Below are 20056 nucleotides of genomic sequence, written 5' to 3'. Positions count from 1 at the left end.
ATAAAAAAGTTGATATTAAGAAAATTGAAAATGGAAGATTATAAGAGAGGGTTTCGCGTGCCAGCAAAAGTTACTGGCGTGCCATGTTTGGCACGCGTGCCAGGGGTTGCCCACCCATGCTCTAGTTCCATCCATGCTGTTGCAAGTGGTAAGAACTCCTTTTTTACAGCAGTGTAGTATTCCATTGTGTAGCTGTACCACAGTTTTCTAATCCACTCATCTGATGATGGGCACTTAGGCTGTTTCCAGATCTTAGCTATGGTAAATTGTGCTGCTATGAACATAGGGATGCATATATCCTTTCTGATTGGTGTTTCTGTTTTCTTGGGATACATTCCTAGAAGTGGGATTACTGGGTCAAATATAAGTTCCATTTTTAATTTTTTGAGGAAATACCATGCTGTTCTCCACAATGACTACACCAGTCTGCATTCCCACCAGCAGTGCAGGAGGGTTCCGTTTACTCTGCATCCTGGCCAGCAATTGTCAAGTTTGTTGATTTGTTGATTTGTTGATGATAGCCATCCTGACAGGTGTGAGATGGTACCTCATTGTTGTTTTGATTTGCATCTCTCGGATGATTAGTGACTTTGATCATGTCTTCATATGTCTCTTGGCCTTCTGTATGTCCTCTTTTGAGAAGTGTCTACTTAAGTCCTTTGCCCATTTTTTGATTGGATTGTTTATCTTCCTTTTGTTGTATGAGTTCCCTGTACATTTTGGAGATTAAACCCTTATGGGAGATAACATTGGCAAATGTGTTCTCCCATGCAGTGGGCTTTCTTGTTGTTTTGTTGATGGTTTCTTTTGCTGTGCAAAAGCTTTTTATTTTGATGTAGCCCCATTTGTTTATTTTCTCCTTAGTTTCCATTGCCCTAGGAGCTGTATCAGTAAAGATATTGCTATGACATATGTCTGCTATTTTGCTGCCTATGGAGTCTTCTAAGATTTTTATGGTTTCCCATCTTTAAGTTCTTTATCCATTTTGAATTTATTTTTGTGTATGGTGTAAGTTGGTGTTCTAGTTTCATTTTTTTGCATGTATCTGTCCAATTTTCCCAGCACCATTTATTGAAGAGACTGTCCTTGACTCCATTGTATGCTTTTGCCTCTTTTGTCAAATATTAATTGAGCATAATGGCTTTGGTTGATCTCTGGGGAAGCTGTGAGTTTTGAATCTTTCTGGACTTCATCCTATGAGCTTCTCCCTTGGCTGATTTTAATCTGTATACTTTCCCTATAATAAACCACAACTGTGAGTATGACAGCTCTCATTGAGTTCTGTGAATTCTAGTAAGTTATTGAACCTGAGGATGTTTGGGAACTCCTGCCCTACCCGGAATTTAGAGTTGGTGTCAGAAGTGAGGATGGTCTTGTACAGGACTGTGACCTTTAACCTTTGCAGTTTAGCTAACTGACCTGAAGGCTCTCGGACTGAGGCTTGACCCTAGGATCACAAACTCTTAGAGCTGTAAGATTAATACAAAACCGCCTCCAAAGATAACAGCTGCCATCATTGTAATTTTAGCCATAATTAAACAGCACTGTTTGGCAATTAGATCCTTGTCCTTTAAACTATTAAGTGGCCCAATATATACAGTGAACATTACCGTATTCATCCTTATAATGAGGAAGGATTCTAGGGGATGCTGCTGGTGTTGATCTGCAATCATTTCTGAGTTCAAACTCTTAAAAAGTTGCTTAAACATGTAGGCAAAAAAAACTTGTCTTCTTAATGATAGGGTGCTTTATTTCTTGGCGTATATTCTTTCCAATATTGGTCAGTATTTCATAATAATGGACAATTACAAACTTAAACCCATACCAAAACTGACTACCTACAATGTTGGAGAGATTTCAGTATTGTGGTTATTTCCCAGATGGGTGTAACAACTTTCACAGTAGTTGTTGACAGGGCCCTGACATCTTTGTTTCTTAATGGTTTAAGTTCTATTCAGGAGCGCTCTTTGGTCCCTTTGACTTTTTTTTTTTTTTTTTAACTGCAAATATCAGAATTGTTTTATTTTTTTTTAATTAAATCTTATTGTTCAAATTATTACATTTGTTCCTCTTTTTTCCCCCCATGACTCCCCTCCCCCCAGTTCCCGCCCCACCCTCCGCCCTCACTCCCCACCCACTGTCCTCATCCATAGGTGCACAATTTTTGTCCAGTCTCTTCCCGCATCTCCCACACCCCTTTCCCCCCCAAGAATAGTCAGTTCATTCCCTTTCTATGTCCCTGATTCTATTATGATCACCAGATTATTTGTTCACTTGATTCTTAGATTCACTTGTTGATAGATGCATGTTTGTTGTTCATAATTTGTATCTTTACCTTTTTCTTCTTCTTCCTCTTCTTAAAGGATACCTTTCAGCATTTCATATATTACTGGTTTGGTGGTGATGAACTCCTTTAGCTTTTCCTTATCTGTGAAGCTCTTTATCTGACCTTCAGTTCTGAATGATAGCTTTGCTGGATAGAGTAATCTTGGTTGTAGGTTCTTGGTATTCATCACTTTGAATATTTCTTGCCATTCCCTTCTGGCCTGCAAAGTTTCTGTTGAGAAATCAGCTGACAGTCGTATGGGTATTCCCTTGTAGGTAACTGAGTTTCTTTCTCTTGCTGCTTTTAAGATTCTCTCTTTGTCTTTTGCTCTTGGCATTTTAATTATGATGTGTCTTGGTGTGGTCCTCTTTGGATTCCTTTTGTTTGGGGTTCTCTGCACTTCCTGGACCTGTAAGTCTATTTCTTTCACCAGGTAGGGGAAGTTTTCTGTCATTATTTCTTCAAATAGGTTTTCAATGTCTTGCTCTCTGTCATCTTCTGGCACCCCTATAATTCTGATGTTGGTATGCTTGAAGCTTTCCCAGAGGCTCCTTACACTATTTTCGTATTTTCGTATTCTTTTTTCATTTTGCTTTTCCGGTTGGGTGTTTTTTGCTTCTTCGCATTTCGAATCTTTGACTTGATTCTTGCGCTCCTCTGGTCTGCTGTTGGGTGTCTGTATAATATTCTTTATTTCAGTCAGTGTATGCTTAATTTCTAGTTGGTTCTTTATCACAACATTGAGGGTCTCATTAGATTTCTTGAGGATCTCACTACATTTATCGGCAGTTTCTAGAAAATTATTGAAAGACCTTAAAATTGCGGTTTTTAGCTCTATATCCTCCATTTCTGTCATGTTTCTTTGTCTCCGCATTTTTTATGCTTTCTTGGTGCACCCCCTTGTGGTCTTTGTGCGCAGTCTTGTTGTAGCTAAGCCTTGATTGTTGTCGGCAATACCAGGGGTGATTTGACCTCCAGGCCAACTGGCTATGAGGGTCAGCTGTGTCTGCAGTGAGAGAGCTTCTGTGCTGGATCTCTAGGGCGGTGCTAATCTAGCCTTTGCCTGAGGCTATCCGGCAATGCCTCTGTGCAGGGCTTGGGCAGGGCAGGTCCCCGGGGATCTACAGGGCGGGCTGGAGCGAGCAGTTATGGCTGCTCTCAGTCCCGTCCCTAGGGGCTCTGCCTCACAGAGTCCCAGCAACTGCTGCAAACCTCGGAGAGAAAGCTGCCTTCGAGTTCCAACCAAAGCCAGACAGTCCCGCTTCTCCCGTTTAAGTCTGGGTCCCTAGAGACTCGCCCGGATCTGGAGCTCAGAGTCTGAAACTCCCTCCCGATCGAAAACAACAACCGTGCCCTCCGCCGCCAGCCCGCTCTGCGCGCACTCCGCACCTTAGTATTTCACTTCAGCACTGCGCCTCCTCTGAGTCTGGGTATGATATTCTCTTTCCTTCTAGGTGTAGAATTTCCACTCAGCCAGCCTTCCTGTGGTTCTGGATGATGTCCGTTCCGTCTTTTAGTTATATTTTTGATTGGTTGTTCGAGGCAGCAATCTCCGGCGTTATCCTATGCCGCCATCTTGGTTTCTCCCTTTGACTTTCATTAGGACGTGGCTTCCAGGCCTGGCTGTGTTTGATGCTTCTTGGCTGCCTCTGGCCTGGTTGCTTCTCCAGTCTAAGTTTACTCCGTCTATCTGATGGTCAAAGTTAGGGGCTGAAGAAGAGGAGTGTGAGTTTGTTTTCTTACAAAGGTAAAATATATTTTCCCCAAGTTGTGGTTATTTCTCTAAAACTATCAATTTTTAAGGAATGAGTAAAATTCTTAGAAACCCCAAGGAAGAAAAAAACCTTATTTTCTAGCAGCCCTACTTTGTGGGGAAGCTTAAATAATTTGTACACATTTGAAAGGAAAGCAATCTTCAAAGAATGTATATAGAAATAATTTTTAAAGACAGCTTCCTGAATTACTTATTTAAATATAAATTTAGGATAATTTAAATCTCGATAATCCCCTAAATAGCAAGGCCTTTCCCCCCCTAATGTATTAAGAAGGAAATTGAGCAAATTTATGGTCCTATATAATAAAGAGCGAATATTCTAATTAGTCCGAATAGCAGAACGACCGTCCAGACGACCTTCCAGACTAAGCCAGGGCTGTGAGGGCAGGCTGAGGCTGTGCAGGGCTGGGAGGGCTGGCCAGGACTTCAAGGACCGAGCCCCTACACGACTTTCATGCATTGGGCCTCTAGTATTATAAATAGCGAGTTAAGGCAAACTGACTAAATTTTTTCAGACTTATTTATGATTAATATGAGGGAACAGTACTATTTTATTAATCTTATAAGATTTTTCTCTTCTATATTCTTTGTGGTTATGGCTGTCAATATCTATTCTCACGTTAAAAACAGTTTCAGGGATGAGATTAAGGGCCTGTAGTTTCAGATCCTTAGAGACTTGAATTACAACTTTCTATCTACATTTATTAAGAGTTAAAGGATAAATCTGGTGTAAGAAGTGGACAGAGCTGAAATACCTAGTGCTAAGCTTTACATCTGAGTAAACTATACAAGTAAGGGATGTAAACTAGAATTCCCAAGCTTTATTCAACAGAAGTTAACATAAAACTCAAAAGATCTCCATGCCATAAGTATTGAAAGGCATGTTATCTTTAGAAAATGAAGATGGATTAGGATTGAGAAGCATGGAACATAGAAAACTATATAAAAATCAGGAAGCATTTGCTTAAGCCACTGTAAGATTTTATTAACCTGTAACAATAATTTGACCTTGATGGTAGACAAATAAGATATTACAGTATTTTTTCTCCTTGTATCCCATGCTTATTAGGAAAATGGAGGCTTTTAGTCTAACAGTGATTTCAAGCATGAACTTTTTTAGAAACAGATTTTCTGTTAAGTCCCGGCTTCACTATTTACTAGGTGTGTGACTTTAGGCAAGATACTTAGTCTCTTTTCTCCTCAGTTCCCTCATCTGTGTAATGGGATAATCCTATATAATAAAAGGCTAGTATGCAAATTGACCAAACGGCAGAATGACGGGTCACTATGACGCGCACTGACCACCAGGGGGAAGATGCTCAATGCAGGAGCTGCCCCCGGTGGTCAGTGCACTCCCACAGGAGGAGTGCCACTCAGCCAGAAGCTGGGCTCATGGCACAGCGGTGGTGGCAGGAGCCTCTCATGCCTCCATGGCAGTGCTAAGGATGTCCAACTGCCAGCAGAGAGCAGGCCTAAGCCGTCAGTAGGACATCCCCCAAGAGCTCCCTGTGTGAGAGGGTGCAGGCCAGGCTGAGGGAAACCCCCCCGCCCCCCCAGTGCACGATTTTTGTGCACACGGCCTCTAGTAGAAGTATAATGGTTAATATTAGTTTATCTGACTCAGAATTATGAGGATTCAGGGAGTTAATAAATGTATAGCATTTAGAACCATATCTCTCACATGATGCTAAATAACTGCAGAAGTCAGAATTTTAGAAAATTGACAAAGAATACACTATTCAAAAAAAAGTAATAAAAAAAGTTCTGTTTATCAAGCATTAGTGTGTTTTTTTAGACATTGGTGGTGGTGGGCATCCCATGCAATTATTTTTGAAACAAACTGCCCTTGTCTTACACAAAACTAAAAATGATACTCTTGAAATCTTACAATCTCTTACAACTTTTACTACTAAGAGTTCTCCTTCAGAATGTTACATTTTTTTCCTTTGCCTGGATCCTGACTTTCTCTGTCCTGGTTTATACTGGCCCTGCTTCTTTTGACAGCATCCAGATGCCAGGATGACTATACAACAGCAAAGAAAGAGGACAGAGGTACAAAGAGCCACAGGAATCAACCACGTCTTTGAAGTCACAGATGTCCCATCTGGTGTTTTGTCTTCGTTCTCAGATGTGTGGTTTCTGCTGTTGTACCCTTTGGTTTTGTTCAGTAACTGCTTGCTGCTGTTGAGTCGGGATGGAATGGGCATATGAGAAAGTTTTGTGTCTATGGGCACAAAGAAAGGAGAAATAGTCTTGTTATCTGAATTGTTGATGAAATCAGCACTGGGTGACACCTTATTTTTTTTTGTGGCAATGGAACCATTCAGGGAAATTAATCTTGCCCAAGAATCTGTGGTTAATTCCTCGGAATACCTGGTATGGGTTGCGTTAACCAACTCTTGATGTGTGGTTGATGATGGAGCCTCTATTGATGTTAGCATTTGGTTTATCATGGTGGTTTGTTTATCTAAATTCATAGTTTTTAGATTTCTTAGTCTGTCCCATCTATCAGATGAAGAACGGGTATTTAGATATGTGGGAGGTGATTGTCCAAAAACCAGCAAATCTGGATCTATACCTGAAAGATAAATAAGGCATCATTCATGTCATTTCTATTTTAAAAGAAAGGACCATATTCCTGGCTGGTATGACTCAGTGGTTGAGCTTCAACCCAGGAAGCAAGAGGTGACCAGTTTGATTCCCTGTGAGGGCACATGCCTGGTTGCTGGCTCAATCACAGCAGGGATGTGTACAGGAGGCAGCTGATCAATGATGTTCCTCTCGCATCTATGTTTCTATTTATCCCTCTCCCTCCTCTCTCTCTAAAAATCAATAAAAACTTTTTTTTTTAAAGAAAGGACCATAAAATATAGTTTGGAGAAGTCTCAGGTTTTGCTGGTATGAGTTACTGAACTAAGATAACTGCTTACTTCTGAATGGCTTAGAAACATACTGGCCATATTTTATTTATCTTACCTTTCCAGGACATTTCCTTTTATGAACAGATTTAGCTATATCATGGAGAGTACTTCCTGTCTGCCAGTGCTTTGGGGCAACAATAGTGAGTGTTAGTGCAAGAGCTACAAAAACAGTAACCATTTGAGAGATATAGCACTTTTAAATAAACAAAGTAGGTCTTGAGCCTGGCCAACATGGCTCAGTGGTTGAGTATTGATCCATGAACCAGGAGGTCACGGTTCAATTCCCATTCAGGGCACATGCCCATTTGGGAGCTCGATTCCCAAAAGGGGGCGTGCAGGAGGCAGCCCATCAATGATTCTCTTATCATTGATGTTTCTAACTCTCCCTCTCTCTGAAATCAATAAAAATGTATTTTAAAAAACTAGGCCCTGAGCAGTGTAACTGTATTCAAATCATGAGCAAAACCCTAAATTTCATCCCTTTCCAGTGCCTGAGGGTCCTGATTTTGTCGTCACTGTTTTCTCTTATCTTGTAAACTAACTCCTTTTCTTCTGACTTCAGACCAGTGTAAATATTGCTTTGACTTTAAATGGGAAGAAAAAACTCTGAGTAGCTTTCCAATAGTCCCTGATAGCAATCTCCCTCCCTGTGCCCCTCTTCTCTCTCTCTTCCTCCCTCTCCCTTCCCTTCCCCAAACATTCCTACATCCATTTCCTTCATTTCTGACTTTAGTTTTTGCCACCTTAACTATTCTGGCAAAATTATGCTTCTGAGGTTATCAGTACAGTGGGGCCTTGACTTGCGAGTGTCCCGACTAACGAGTTTTTTGAGATACCAGCTGTCTCTCCAGGGATTTTTTGCATTGAGTTGACAGAGTAATTTGAGTTAACGAGCTCCTTAACGAGCTCAGTCTCGGAAAGAATTAAACTGGTAAGTCAAGGCCCCACTGTAGTTTCTTGTGGCTTCCCTCCTGTCCTTGATATTGCTGGCCACCCTTTTAAAAAACTTCTTCCATGACTCTCAGTAGAGTGCCTGCCTCTCATTCCCGCCCCCCTACCCCCCTTCCTTTTGCTGGTTCTTTTCTTGGTCCCAACTGGTTGTGCAATTTTCACAACCTTTAGTTCTTGGTCTTCCACTGTATTTTCTCTTCATCTCATACCCACTCCAAAGAGAGTTTTCTCATCAACTGTCACGACTACAATGATAGCACTGGAAACCACATGCCAGTTTCTTCCTCTCTCCTGAGCTCTGATCTCATTTCTCCTGTGTTCTACTGGAGGCAGACATGTCCTGTCATCACTGCACGTCCCCAAAGCCAGCATCATCTTGTCTGCCTCTGTCTGACACAGTAGCATTGCCATTCTGTCATCACTCATGGTGGAATCTGCCAGCCAAGTGATTTTGATTCCTCTCTTCCTATATCGAAAAAGTAATGCCATCCAATTCCTTCCCAATACGCTGGTCGCCATCCCTACTCATCCTTACACCTCCCATGACCTTGTCTGGATCCACTGCCTTCCTGACTGTGTTGTCTAACCTGCATCCTGCAGAGTTTTCCTAGGCTCAGAGCACCAGACACACCTTGAACGATGGCATTTTATCATTAGGTACCTTTTACTCTACTCTGCCCACAGCCCTTCTGGTACCTGGCCTACCCTACCTCCCCCATATTGTCAGTGTAGCCCCAAACATGCCCTGTTGTAGCCCCACCAGTGTTCTTACTTTCCCGTGGTGTGACGCAGAACTCCTTGTCCTGGCTCTTCCTTGAAGCCTCTGAATTATCTAGCTTGCTTTACTCTCCCCTTCTTTTGAGCCTTTGTAATTGTAAGACTTGTCACATCAACTAGATTTTTAAAAATTAAATTTAATGGGGTGACATTTGTCAACCTGATCATATACAACTAGATTTTTAAGGAGATTGAAGGCAGATACATGCTGCAGTCTTCTGCAATGTTGAGCACAGCCTGCACATTGATAAATTACCTCCTTTGTATTTTGATGATAAAAATCTATTCTTTTTTATGTTTATTGATTTGCACCTGAGATGATTATACACATGGGAAAAGGACACTTAAAATTTTTTTTCTAAAATAAAATATAATGGTTGTCTTAGGACCAATGATATGTTAATTCTAGAGGTCCAGTGCATGAAATTCGTGCACTGGGTGGGGGGGCTGTCCCTTAGCCCAGCCTGCACCTCTCCAATCTGGCATCCCTCTCACAATCCAGGACTGCTGGCTCCCAACCGCTCGCATGCCTGCCTGCCTGATTGCCCCTAACCGTTTTTGCCTGCCAGCCTGATCACCCCCTAACCACTCCTTTGCCAGCCTGATCGACACCTAACTGCTCCCCTGCCGGCTCGGTTGCCCCCAACTGCCCTCCCCTGCAGGCCTGGCTACCCCTAACTGCCCTCCCCTGCCGGCCTGGTCCCCCACACCCCCAACTAACCTCCCCTGCTGGCCTGTTCGCCCACAACTGCCCTCTCCTGCCAGCCATCTTGTGCGAGGGTGTGATGGTCAATTTGCATATTTTTATTATGTAGGATATGTAAGCCTTGGTGCAGTCATTGCCCCTGACATCCACCTTTGTAGAGTCTGTGTATGCAGTGTCTACAGGCCCCAGAACTACCGTTTAGCTTTCTTTTATTTCTTAGTGGTGTCCTCAGCCACAGCAGTAGAAATGCCTGTCTACTTTGGCTCCTGATGAGGGCTCATGTGATCAATGAAACATGATGCTTAACCTCTTGTTCAATCACTTGATTTGTTATCACCTGGGATAAACTCATCATTGCTGAACTTGTCATTGCTGAACATGTCAAACTAAAGGGAATTTCCTTTTAGTTTTCTATCCAGGATGCTAAAAACCTGTCTGCCTGAGTGCCCAGAGTTCACTGAAAAATAATGATTTAGGGATTCCTTCATGGCTATTGCCAGCTAGTTTCTAGGTCATGTGCCTCTATTAGGATATTAACAACATTCCTCAAAATACAAACAGAATAGAGACCATTACCGTCCGTTACGTTATATAAAATGGCACTGGTTCCAGGCTCCAATATGCAGCTTTCCAGCGTCGGGCAGTGGATATGGAGGCAGTTGACATTGTCATGCATGGGATCGTGGTAGAAGACAGCCAAGTTACAGGCAACTGGAAGGGAACAGGCAAAGTACCTCTGCAGTGGTCCTGACTTCTGCCCCTTTGATGAGCTCTGAGAACATATTTCTTTCAAGAACATCGGATTACACCTACTGACTTCTTCTAAGTCATCTTTCATATATTCCCTCCCATATGGGATCACCTAGAACAGTGATGGTGAACCTTTTGAGCTCGGCGTGTCAGCATTTTGAAAAACCCTAACTTAACTCTGGTGCTGTGTCACATATAGAAATTCTTTGATATTGGCAACCATAGTAAAACAAAGACTTATATTTTTGATATTTATTTTATATATTTAAATGCCATTTAACAAAGAAAATTTAACCAAAAAAATGAGTTCGTGTGTCACCTCTGACACGCGTGTCATAGGTTCGCCATCACTGACCTAGAATCATTTCCCAATCCCATGAAAAAGTCAATTGGCTACAAAAACTTCTGAGGATATGGATATATATTCAGATTTCTAGGCGCAGTAGCCCTCTCAGAATGCTAAAGTACTGGAGTTCACCAGAGAAAGAAGTGGGAAAATGAAGTGACAACTACTGAATCAGAAGAGGGAATAACAGGAAGGGCAAAAATAGCAATGACTACATTACTGGGTGGGGCCAGATGGTGGGAAGGCAGCTGGCCTTGACCCTGACTGCAGGTGTGCTCTGGCCCTATGGTGCAAAAGCACATCCAATGGACAGCACAATCAGTGTCCTCCGGGAGTAGAGAGAGAAGAATGTCAGCATTTGGATTTGAGCAATTTCCCTCATGTTCAGAAGTAGATTGATGCCACGAGAAAATGGTGAGAAGATACTGCCTCTCCCTGCGCACTCCCCCCCCACCCCCCTCAGTGAAAGTGTCTGGAATTAAAAGCATCTCTTAGAAGTACATTATTTGCTCATCTTATTTCCCTTTTTCTAAGTAAGATTACTCCTTAAAATATATGGTGTTATTGCTGGAAAACCTAAAGTCACATTTGTTTTTTGTTTTGTTTTTTTTTAACATATTTTATTGATTTTTTACAGAGAGGAAGGGAGAGGGATAGAGAGTTAGAAACATCGATGAGAGAAACATCGATTAGCTGCCTCCTGCACACCCTCTACTGGGGATGTGCCCGCTACCAAGGTACATGCCTTTGACCGGAATCGAACCTGGGACCCTTGAGTCCGCAGGCTGACGCTCTATCCACTGAGCCAAACTGGTTAGGGCTAAAGTCCTATTTGTTGAATGCAGATCTTCAGTCTGTCCTCCCTAACGTGCAACATATATTTCCCTGCTGCCCTGGAGTGGGAACCACTTGATGGGGAATATCCATTGGCCAAAAGGTATCAACTCCTCTAATAAAATAATATTACAGAGCCATGGTGTACGATTACCAGACCTCAGCGATGCTGAAAGCTGCTGTGGAATTGCTGTTGCTGAACCTGTACTCCTGTGTAAGGTGATCTGTGGGAAGTGTCTGTCCCCCATTACTTCTGGGACACCCATGTTTCTGCACTGTGTACTTTTCCAGTAGGAGAAAGAATGGGACAAAAGTCAGTAATACAGCCCTAGCTGGTTTGGCTCTATGGATAGAGCGTCAACCTGTGGACTGAAGGATCCCGGGTTCAATTCCAGTCAAGGGCACATGCCTGGGGTTGTGGGCTCTATCCCCAGTAGGGAAAATGCAGGAGGCAGCCGATCAATGATTCTCTCTCATCATTGATGTTTGTATCTCTACCTCTCTCTTCCTCTCTGAAGTCAAAAAAATGTATTTTTAAAATGTCATTAATACATTGCTAATACATCACAGATTACAAACACATTCCCTGAGGCTATGCTGTAAAGTCTAAAGCAGCGGTTCTCAACCTGTGGGTCGCGACCCCTTTGGGGGTTGAACGACCCTTTCACGGGGGTCGCCTAAGACCATCGGAAAACACATATATAATTACATATTGTTTTTGTGACTAATCACTATGCTTTAATTATGTTCAATTTGTAACAATGAAAATACATCCTACATATCAGATATTTACATTATGATTCATAACAGTAGCAAAATTACAGTTAGGAAGTAGCAATGAAAATAATTTTATGGTTGGGGGTCACCACAACATGAGGAACTGTATTAAAGGGTCACGGCATTAGGAAGGTTGAGAACTACTGGTCTAAAGGCAAGGAATAAAAAATATTCAATTTTCGACATTAAATTTCTGATAAGAAAGTTGGTGCTGTAGGGAACAGTTTTTACATCTCCATGTACATTTGGGGTCCCTTCTGAGCAGGTTCGCTATTGCAGGATTGTGGCATTTTTAAGATCTGGCTTCGAGCTGGAAACTGAGAGGTGTGTTTGTGCCATTTCTTCTGGAGAAAGACAGTCACAACTTGGAAGCCACAGGATGCTTCCTGGAACTCGACTAGATGCTTGTACTGTACTGAAGGTCCAGAGGCCACGGCTTCCCTCGTGTTCAGAGGTAAATTGATGCCAGGAGAAAATGCAGAGAAGGCACACCCTCCCCCACAGCCTGTCAGTGAAGGTGTTGGGAATGAGAAGAATCTCTAAGGTGAAAATCTGGGCCCTAGCAAATTTGGTTCAGTGGACAGAGCGTAGGCCTGCAGACTGAAGGGCCCCGGGTTTGATTCTGGTCAAGGGCACATGCCTGGGATGTGGGCTTGATCCCCAATAGGGGTGTGCAGGAGGCAGGAAGCAGCCAATCAGTTCTTCTCTCTCATCATTGATGTTTCTATCTCTCCCTTCCTCTCTGAAATAAGTAAAAATATATTAAAAAAAAAATAGCCAAGTGGCATATGAGGGGATACCTGTATTTTTTTGAAAAACTGGATTGGCTACCTTTTCAAAAGATTTCCCTTTAATAAATTAATTGCTCTCCTCTGTGCCTGATTAACTTCTGAGGACTTAGCCTGTGACAGCATCGCACACTGTGGTCTTTTGACAGTTTTTTTAAAAAATTTTTTTGACAGTTAGTTTAGATTCTCCAAGTAACTCTAATTTGCATTCCAAAAATCTTACATGCATATTGGATAGGAGGCATCAGCAATTAACAAGTCAGAATCCAACCACGGAAAGAAGGTGTGGAACAACCAAGAGAAATAATTTAAAGTGGTGTGTAGCTTTGTTGCTTCTTTTTAAGTAGCTTTAACATCTTGGAAGAATGAAAAATAAATGAAAGAAGTCTTTAGACAATTGCAAGTTAAAATTCTGTAACAATGAAATATTTTCCTAAGTACAGGCTTCTGTGGATGTTCTATGGATGACAGTAAATCCTGATTCTGGATTGCAGACTAAACATATCTGTTAGGATATTTTGAAAATTAATCTCTCCTTTCTTCCTTATCTTTTTGTTTATCTATTTGACATATATCTCCTTATTTGTTTCAAAATATGAATCCAATCTAAATTCCTGTTTAATTTGGTCAACACAAGCAAACATATTTAAAAATTTTGAACTGATATCAATATCACCAAAAGAACTTTGAAAAGGAAATTATTTGTAAAATTAAATATGCTGTTTTGGGCTATAGGAATGTTGTTAGTTGACACTTGGAGAAATATTTTAATTTTGCACTTCAGTGAAGGAAAGAGGATTCTCTGTTTCCTGTAGATTCCATAGCATTTGGGGTCATGGCTAGGTTTATAGATCAAGCCTACACTGTCCCAAATGGCAAAGTCAGTCTCAATGTCTCTCCATCCCCCGCTCTTCTCCCTCATCTCAGGGCATCTTCCCTAGTTCATTGCACCCTCTGCCCAGGACTCCTTACTTAGGTCTTCATTTTGGAAGTTTCCTCTTAGTTTTGCTCAGCCATATCATTGACACTTACCATCCTTCCTCAGACAGCAGCTCCTACTGCATTTCTGGCCAGTGCTTTCAGAATAATACCTCAAGAACTGAGCTCCCATCTTCTGAGACTCCTCCAGGTCGACCAGAAGACCCGGGAAGCGACGGATCCAGCAGTCCCTGTAAAAAATGGTGGGTGAGCAGAGGGCGTCTGAAGTCCACCCCATGCTTAGGAGCAAGATCACGTCTGCTGCCACCACCGCCACATGCATTTCCCTGGTAAGGAGATTCGGCAAGAAGTCTGACGTCCAGGCAGAAGCTGGAGCTGACCATCAGGGTTTAGGGCAGTTTCTGGGCTTCGGGGCTGTTGCTAAGGAACAGCTTCCTTGGAACTCTCCTGGAGGGTCACGTTCTAGAAAAACGAGGCTGTTCTTTGACTGCATATTGATTTTTCTTTCGTTTCTTCCCGGTTGAATCCCAGGTGAACATTTGATTTGCTGGTGTTAAATTCTGAACACTTTTCAGGCCATTTCAATACTTTGTCCTTTAGCCTCTTAAAGATGTGGGTTCTCTCCTCTCCTTTCTTCTTTCTCTGAAAGTGAATCACCACAAACACCTTTTACTAAGTAAATATAAAGGCAAGTGGAAATCCTAGCCAAGTGTCTTTCTGAGGACAACAATAGTTTAGTCATTTGACGTCAGATAAAGGAGGATCCATTTCACCAGAAACAAGACATCATTTTGTAAGGAACTTGTGTGACCACAGACTTTTCCCCCCCAATCTCCTTTTCCCCTGGTATAAAATTTTTGTTTTCACTTAAAAAAAAAAAAAGAAAAAGAAAAAAGAAAGAAACCTTGAAAGTAAATGAAAACTGAATATAAAATTAAAGTTTTTAATTTTGCTGTGATTTTGAAAACATTGAATATGGATCCTGATCACTTCTCAGGGCGAGGCATTTGTTTTTTGCCAAAGCCAGACAAAAGCTTTCTTAAAAGAAGACTACAAAGATTCTGCAAAAAGAACAGCCTCATAATGTAGATGGAATACAGCACCCATTAAGGTGTATATTGTCCAATCAAAAATAAAAGGTGTAATTCACAATGAAAATTGTGAAGACGTTCAAGTTGGGAGTTGGGATTTGTCTGATCTGCTTTCTGATATTCACGTTTGGAAGTTATAAAGTAGCCTTCTTGGTGAAGCCGATTCATAAAGACACAGTATCTCTGATTGAAGCAGAGGAGTTGCCAAGAAATGTGCATTAGGAAAATGGTAAAGTGTTGTTAAATTTCTAAATATTAATAAAATTACTTTCATGGCAATGCTAAACATTGAACATATATTAAAGGCAGTGAAACTAGCCTCTTACTTTCATGAAGACTGTATGTTTTATGTCCCAGGATATTCAAGATGACATTAGTTCAAAGCATAAAACTTGCTTTTTTTGGTTTCCATTTTACACAGAGCACCAGTGGTAATCAGCTTTGGGCATAAAGTACTACTCTTTTTTTCATTCAAGTAAACTTTTCCTATCCTGGGATCTATATTTCTTCCCTACTTTTTTGCACAATGACTCATTCACTAACTTGACAGAAATTAACATTCTTTGAACTTTCATCTCACCACCTCTTTCCTAATAGTAGCCTAACTATCACATCTTTTGAGTTTTAGAAACATAAATATTAATAATCAATAATAAAGAGGAAAATATTCAAAACACTGAATGACTTTAAAAACAAAACATTTGCCCTACCTGGTTTGGCTTACTGGCTAGAGCAGTGATGGGGAACCTTTTGAGCTCGGCGTGTCAGCATTTTGAAAAACCCTAACTTAACTCTGGTGCCGTGTCACATATAGAAAATTTTTGATATTTGCAACAATAGTAAAACAAAGACTTATATTTTTGATATTTATTTTATATATTTAAATGCCATTTAACAAAGAAAAATCAACCAAAAAAATGAGTTCGCGTGTCACCTCTGACATGCGTATCATAGGTTTGCCATCACTGGGCTAGAACATTGGCCTGCGGACAGAGGGTCCCAGCTTCCATTCCGGTCAAGGGCACATACTTAGATTGCATGCTCGATCCCCAGCCCTGGTTGGGGCTCATGTGGGAGGTAACCAATTGATGCGTCTTTTTTACGTCCATGTTTCTCTCTGTCTCTCCCCCTCCCTTTCACTCTCTCTAAAAACCAATAGAAAAATATCCTCGGGTGAGGATTAAGAACAACAAAAAACGTTTACTTTCTTCCAGGCAATAATTACATTACGTGTTAACTCCTACCCTTGCATAAGCCACATAAAATACACTGAAAATGATATATATTTTATTCTAATGAACTCATAGAAAGCAAGTTTCAGGTGCTTACCTGCAAACAATCTGACTATTCAATCTGTTCCATGGGGAGAGGGGAGACAAGCTCCCTAATGGCAAAGCAAGGAGCAGATGAACAAAAAATTACCCCTGTTTTTCTATGAGATTGCATCGCTATTCTGGTTAGTTCATGCCCTGGGAGCATAAACCAGAAAGACTACTTTCTAACCTCGTAACCTCCACATCTTTCATCACATCAAATGTAGGTTCTTTTGTGTGATCTAATTCCTTGACGTTCTCATGTTCCCTGCAGGGATAATGGAACAATCCACAATTGTTCAATCCTTTTGCTATCGAATGATGTTCAAGTGAAGGTCAAAGTTGCATTTTGGAGCGGGACAGTGAGGGTGGGGTGGGAAGAGGACATCTGTAATGCTTTCAACAATAAAGATAAATTTAAAAAAATTAAATCTACAAATTCCAATGTAAAGGCATGCTTCAAAATTTTATAAACTTTTTTTGGTGATTGCATAAATATTGAGCCTTGGAATGAGTAACTTCTTAAAGCCAAGTATTTTGAAAAGGAGAGCTGGAACATGGACCACAGGGCGCAGGGAGGATTACACAACGGGCATAGAGATGGGGCCCAGCCACATCTAGTCTCAACCGTGCCCATGTGAGATGAAATTGCAGAAACCAGAAAGCAACTACAACTCTGAATAAAACATTGCTAAAGAGCTTTGAAATACCCAGGATCTTTGCACTATTGCCATGCGGTGATATATTGTACTTATTTCCAAGAGGGTACTCTTGAGAGAAGTTCAAAAATTAGATTTCTGCCTTAAAAGCCACTCATCTTTCCCAAGAGCCTGGTTCAGTAGCTCTGGTGTGGGAAGCAGAATTCTTATTTTTATAAATAAATGCCCCAGATGACTTCCTAAGATGTCTGAAAAGCACTGATATAGGTGATTGAAATAAATGGAAGTTTTGTCTCTGTGTATATGTTCAACCTAGTTTATATAGAGCCATTTTAAGAACTGTGCTACTTTAAATTGCTCCATATGCTTTAAGAAAGGAAAATTTGACGTGGCTTGTTAAAACAAATAAAAAAGTTGTCCTAGTCCTAGCTGGTTCGGCTTAGTGGCTAGAACGTCGGCCTGTGGACCCAAGCGTCCTGGGTTCGACTCCGGTCAAGGGCATGTATTTCAGTTGCAGTCTCCTCCCTGGCCAGGGCCCTGTTTGGAGCAAGTGCAGGAGGCAATCAATCGATATGTTTCTGTCACATCGATGTTTCTCTCTGTCTTTCCCTCTCTCTTCCACTCTCTCTAAAAATCAACGGAAAAATATTCTCGAGTGAGGATAAAAAAAAAAGTTTTCTAGGAATATTGGAGGGACTGAAAAATAAAGATAATTTTTAAGTGGTAGTGAAGTAATAGCACAGGTTTACTAAATTCAAAAGAGGTTTGCCAAAACCGGTTTGGCTCAGTGGATAGAGCGTCGGCCTGCGGACTGAAAGGTCTCAGGTTCGATTCCGGTCAAGGGCATGTACCTGGGTTGCGGGCACTTCCCCAGTGGGGGATGTGTAGGAGGCGGCTTATTGGTGTTTCTCTCTCATCGATATTTCTAACTCTCTATCTCTCTCCCTTCCTCTCTGTAGAAAATCGATAGAGTATATTTAAAAAAAAAAAAAAAAGATGTTTGAAAAACAGTCAATATTTCATCCTTATTTTAAAGATGCTAATTGTGTATTTACTGAACATTTTCATTTCATCACTTGATAAAATTGATGCAAATTTTAAAGAAATCGGGTCTGAGAAATATAAATGTCATACATTTTTTAAAAAGTGTTTTGTTTTATTAAATTGCTATACATTCATTTAAAAGAACCAGACCATATAGAAAAATATAAAAAGAAATAAAAACTATTCAAGATCTTATAATCTTAACATTTTGGAAAATCCTTCTAGGCATCTCTAAAAAACAGATGCATGTACACAATTTTGCGTGAATGGATTCATAGTGGTTTAGAACCTGAGTCTTTTTTTTTTTTTTAAATCTCCACCCGGGATATGTTTTTACTGATTTTTAAAGAAGGAGAGAGAAACATTGATGTGAGAAAGAAACAGCGATTGGTTGACTCCTGTATTCACCCAACCTGGGATTGAACTTGCAACCTAGATATCTGCCCTGACTGGGATTCGAACCCACAACCTTTTGGTGTATGGCCACTGAGCCACCCGGCCAGTGCTAGAATTTGTTTGTTTGTCTTTTAATCCATTATAAATTTATATTTTTCAGAGTCTCTAAAGCAGTGGTTCTCAACCTTTGGGTCGCGACTCCGTTGGGGGTCGAATGACCCTTTCACAGGGGTCGCCTAAGACCATTGGAAACCACATATATAATTACATATTGTTTTTGTGATTAATCACCATGCTTTAATTATGTTCAATTTGTAACAATGAAAATACATCCTGCATATCAGATATTTACATTACGAGTCATAACAGTAGCAAACTTACAGTTATGAAGTAGCAACGAAAATAATTTTATGGTTGGGGGTCACCACAACATGAGGAACTATATGAAAGGGTCGCGGCATTAGGAAGGTTGAGAAGCACTGCTCTAAAGGAAGATGTCTACATCAAAAGTTGTAATCGCTCTGATATTTCATTCTCTGTATGTGTGAAAATTTGCTCTGCACCGCACCTTCCTCAGCTCTGAAAGAGTATAAAAATAGTACTGCAGTCTGGGTAAAGCCCAACAGTGCCTGGCACTATTATGTATAATGATAACATTCAGTAAATGGTAACAGCAATTATTATACATTGTTTCCCAATTTTTTTATTGTTAAAGCAAAATTAAGATAAACATCTTGTACTTACATTTTCCCCCATTCTAGGTCAAAAGGTATATTTTCCATAAATTCTTAAAGAACTAGCCTAACTCTGTGTTTGACCATTATTTTAGCCTCTGTAAAAAAGATGATGATGTAAAGTGCTTGAAGTGAATCATAGCTACCACAAAGGCCTGTCTTTGTTATTCAGTGATCAGTCAATAACAGATCTATAAACTTATGCCTTCAGGTATATATAAGCAATATTTTCATGAGCTTAGACATAATATTTTACATCCTTTGTAAATCAAAGACTTTATATTGCTCTTCTAGTTTAACAGAAATCTTACTGTGTGCTATTTAAAAGACTCAATCTTTTAAGATGCTTCCAGTACTAAATGATGTTATCCTGTCAGGACCAAGAAGCTTACAGGATCAGTGCCCAGTGTTGTCAAACTAACACCCCAGATTCCCTGTCCGAGTTGATCTTGCTCTGATAATATTACCATGGGAGATTTGCCTTTCTAAAGCACATCATTCTTTGAGCGTGATTTTTTTTTTTTTTGGCCTGTTTTTAAAAGGCAAGAAAATACCAGTCTGAGGCGTATCTATAACGGTTGGGAAACAAAAGCGCCATTGGTGAAAGATTCTAAAGGGCTGAGGAGAGACTAAGAGCCTGTTCTTCTTGGTGACCACTGAACCTGGCATTGTCGCTGATGGAGGCACAAATACACCCCAGGTCCAAATCTCTTCAAGGCACGGGGTGCCTCCCAGGCCCAAGTTCCCCAGCTAAATGCCTGGTCCTGGACATGGCACTTTATCAACCAAAGAGGTTGCTAAAGTCATGGTTACTCACCCCCCAAGAACCTTAGAATGTCTCAACTGCACCCTCATTGAGGACAAGGTGAAAGGTCCAGGTGAGAATGACGTTTGATTAGTGATGATAAAGGCCAGGTGGAGTAAGGTGAA

General features: G+C 40.9%; 1 protein-coding gene across 1 annotated transcript; it reads right to left on the bottom strand.

The window, feature by feature from the left end:
- Positions 1–5704: 5704 nt before the first annotated feature.
- On the bottom strand, positions 5705–14783 carry MANSC4 (MANSC domain containing 4). The gene is made up of 3 exons (XM_036301692.1): positions 13983–14783; positions 10032–10166; positions 5705–6678 (listed from the first exon to the last, which is right to left on the bottom strand). The coding sequence occupies exons 1-3, from the start codon at positions 14209–14211 to the stop codon at positions 6032–6034; spliced, it is 1011 nt and encodes a 336-aa protein (XP_036157585.1). The 5' UTR covers positions 14212–14783; the 3' UTR covers positions 5705–6031.
- Positions 14784–20056: the final 5273 nt, after the last annotated feature.

Source organism: Myotis myotis, unplaced genomic scaffold (genome assembly GCF_014108235.1).
Source record: "Myotis myotis isolate mMyoMyo1 unplaced genomic scaffold, mMyoMyo1.p scaffold_m19_p_3, whole genome shotgun sequence".
Lineage (NCBI taxonomy): Eukaryota > Metazoa > Chordata > Mammalia > Chiroptera > Vespertilionidae > Myotis > Myotis myotis.
Note: the sequence above shows the minus strand (reverse complement) of the source record. Positions and strands in the feature narration are given on the sequence as shown.

Excerpts from the sequence above, each read along its gene's own strand:
- MANSC4 (XM_036301692.1), bottom strand. The coding sequence starts at position 14,211 with ATGCATGTGGCGGTGGTGGCAGCAGACGTGATCTTGCTCCTAAGCATG. Across the intron at positions 10,167-13,982 it reads CTGCTGTCTGAGGAAGGATG|TTGCCTGTAACTTGGCTGTC; the intron begins GTAAGTGTCAAT and ends GTTCCCTTCCAG. Across the intron at positions 6,679-10,031 it reads TTTATATAACGTAACGGACG|GTATAGATCCAGATTTGCTG; the intron begins GTAATGGTCTCT and ends TTTATCTTTCAG.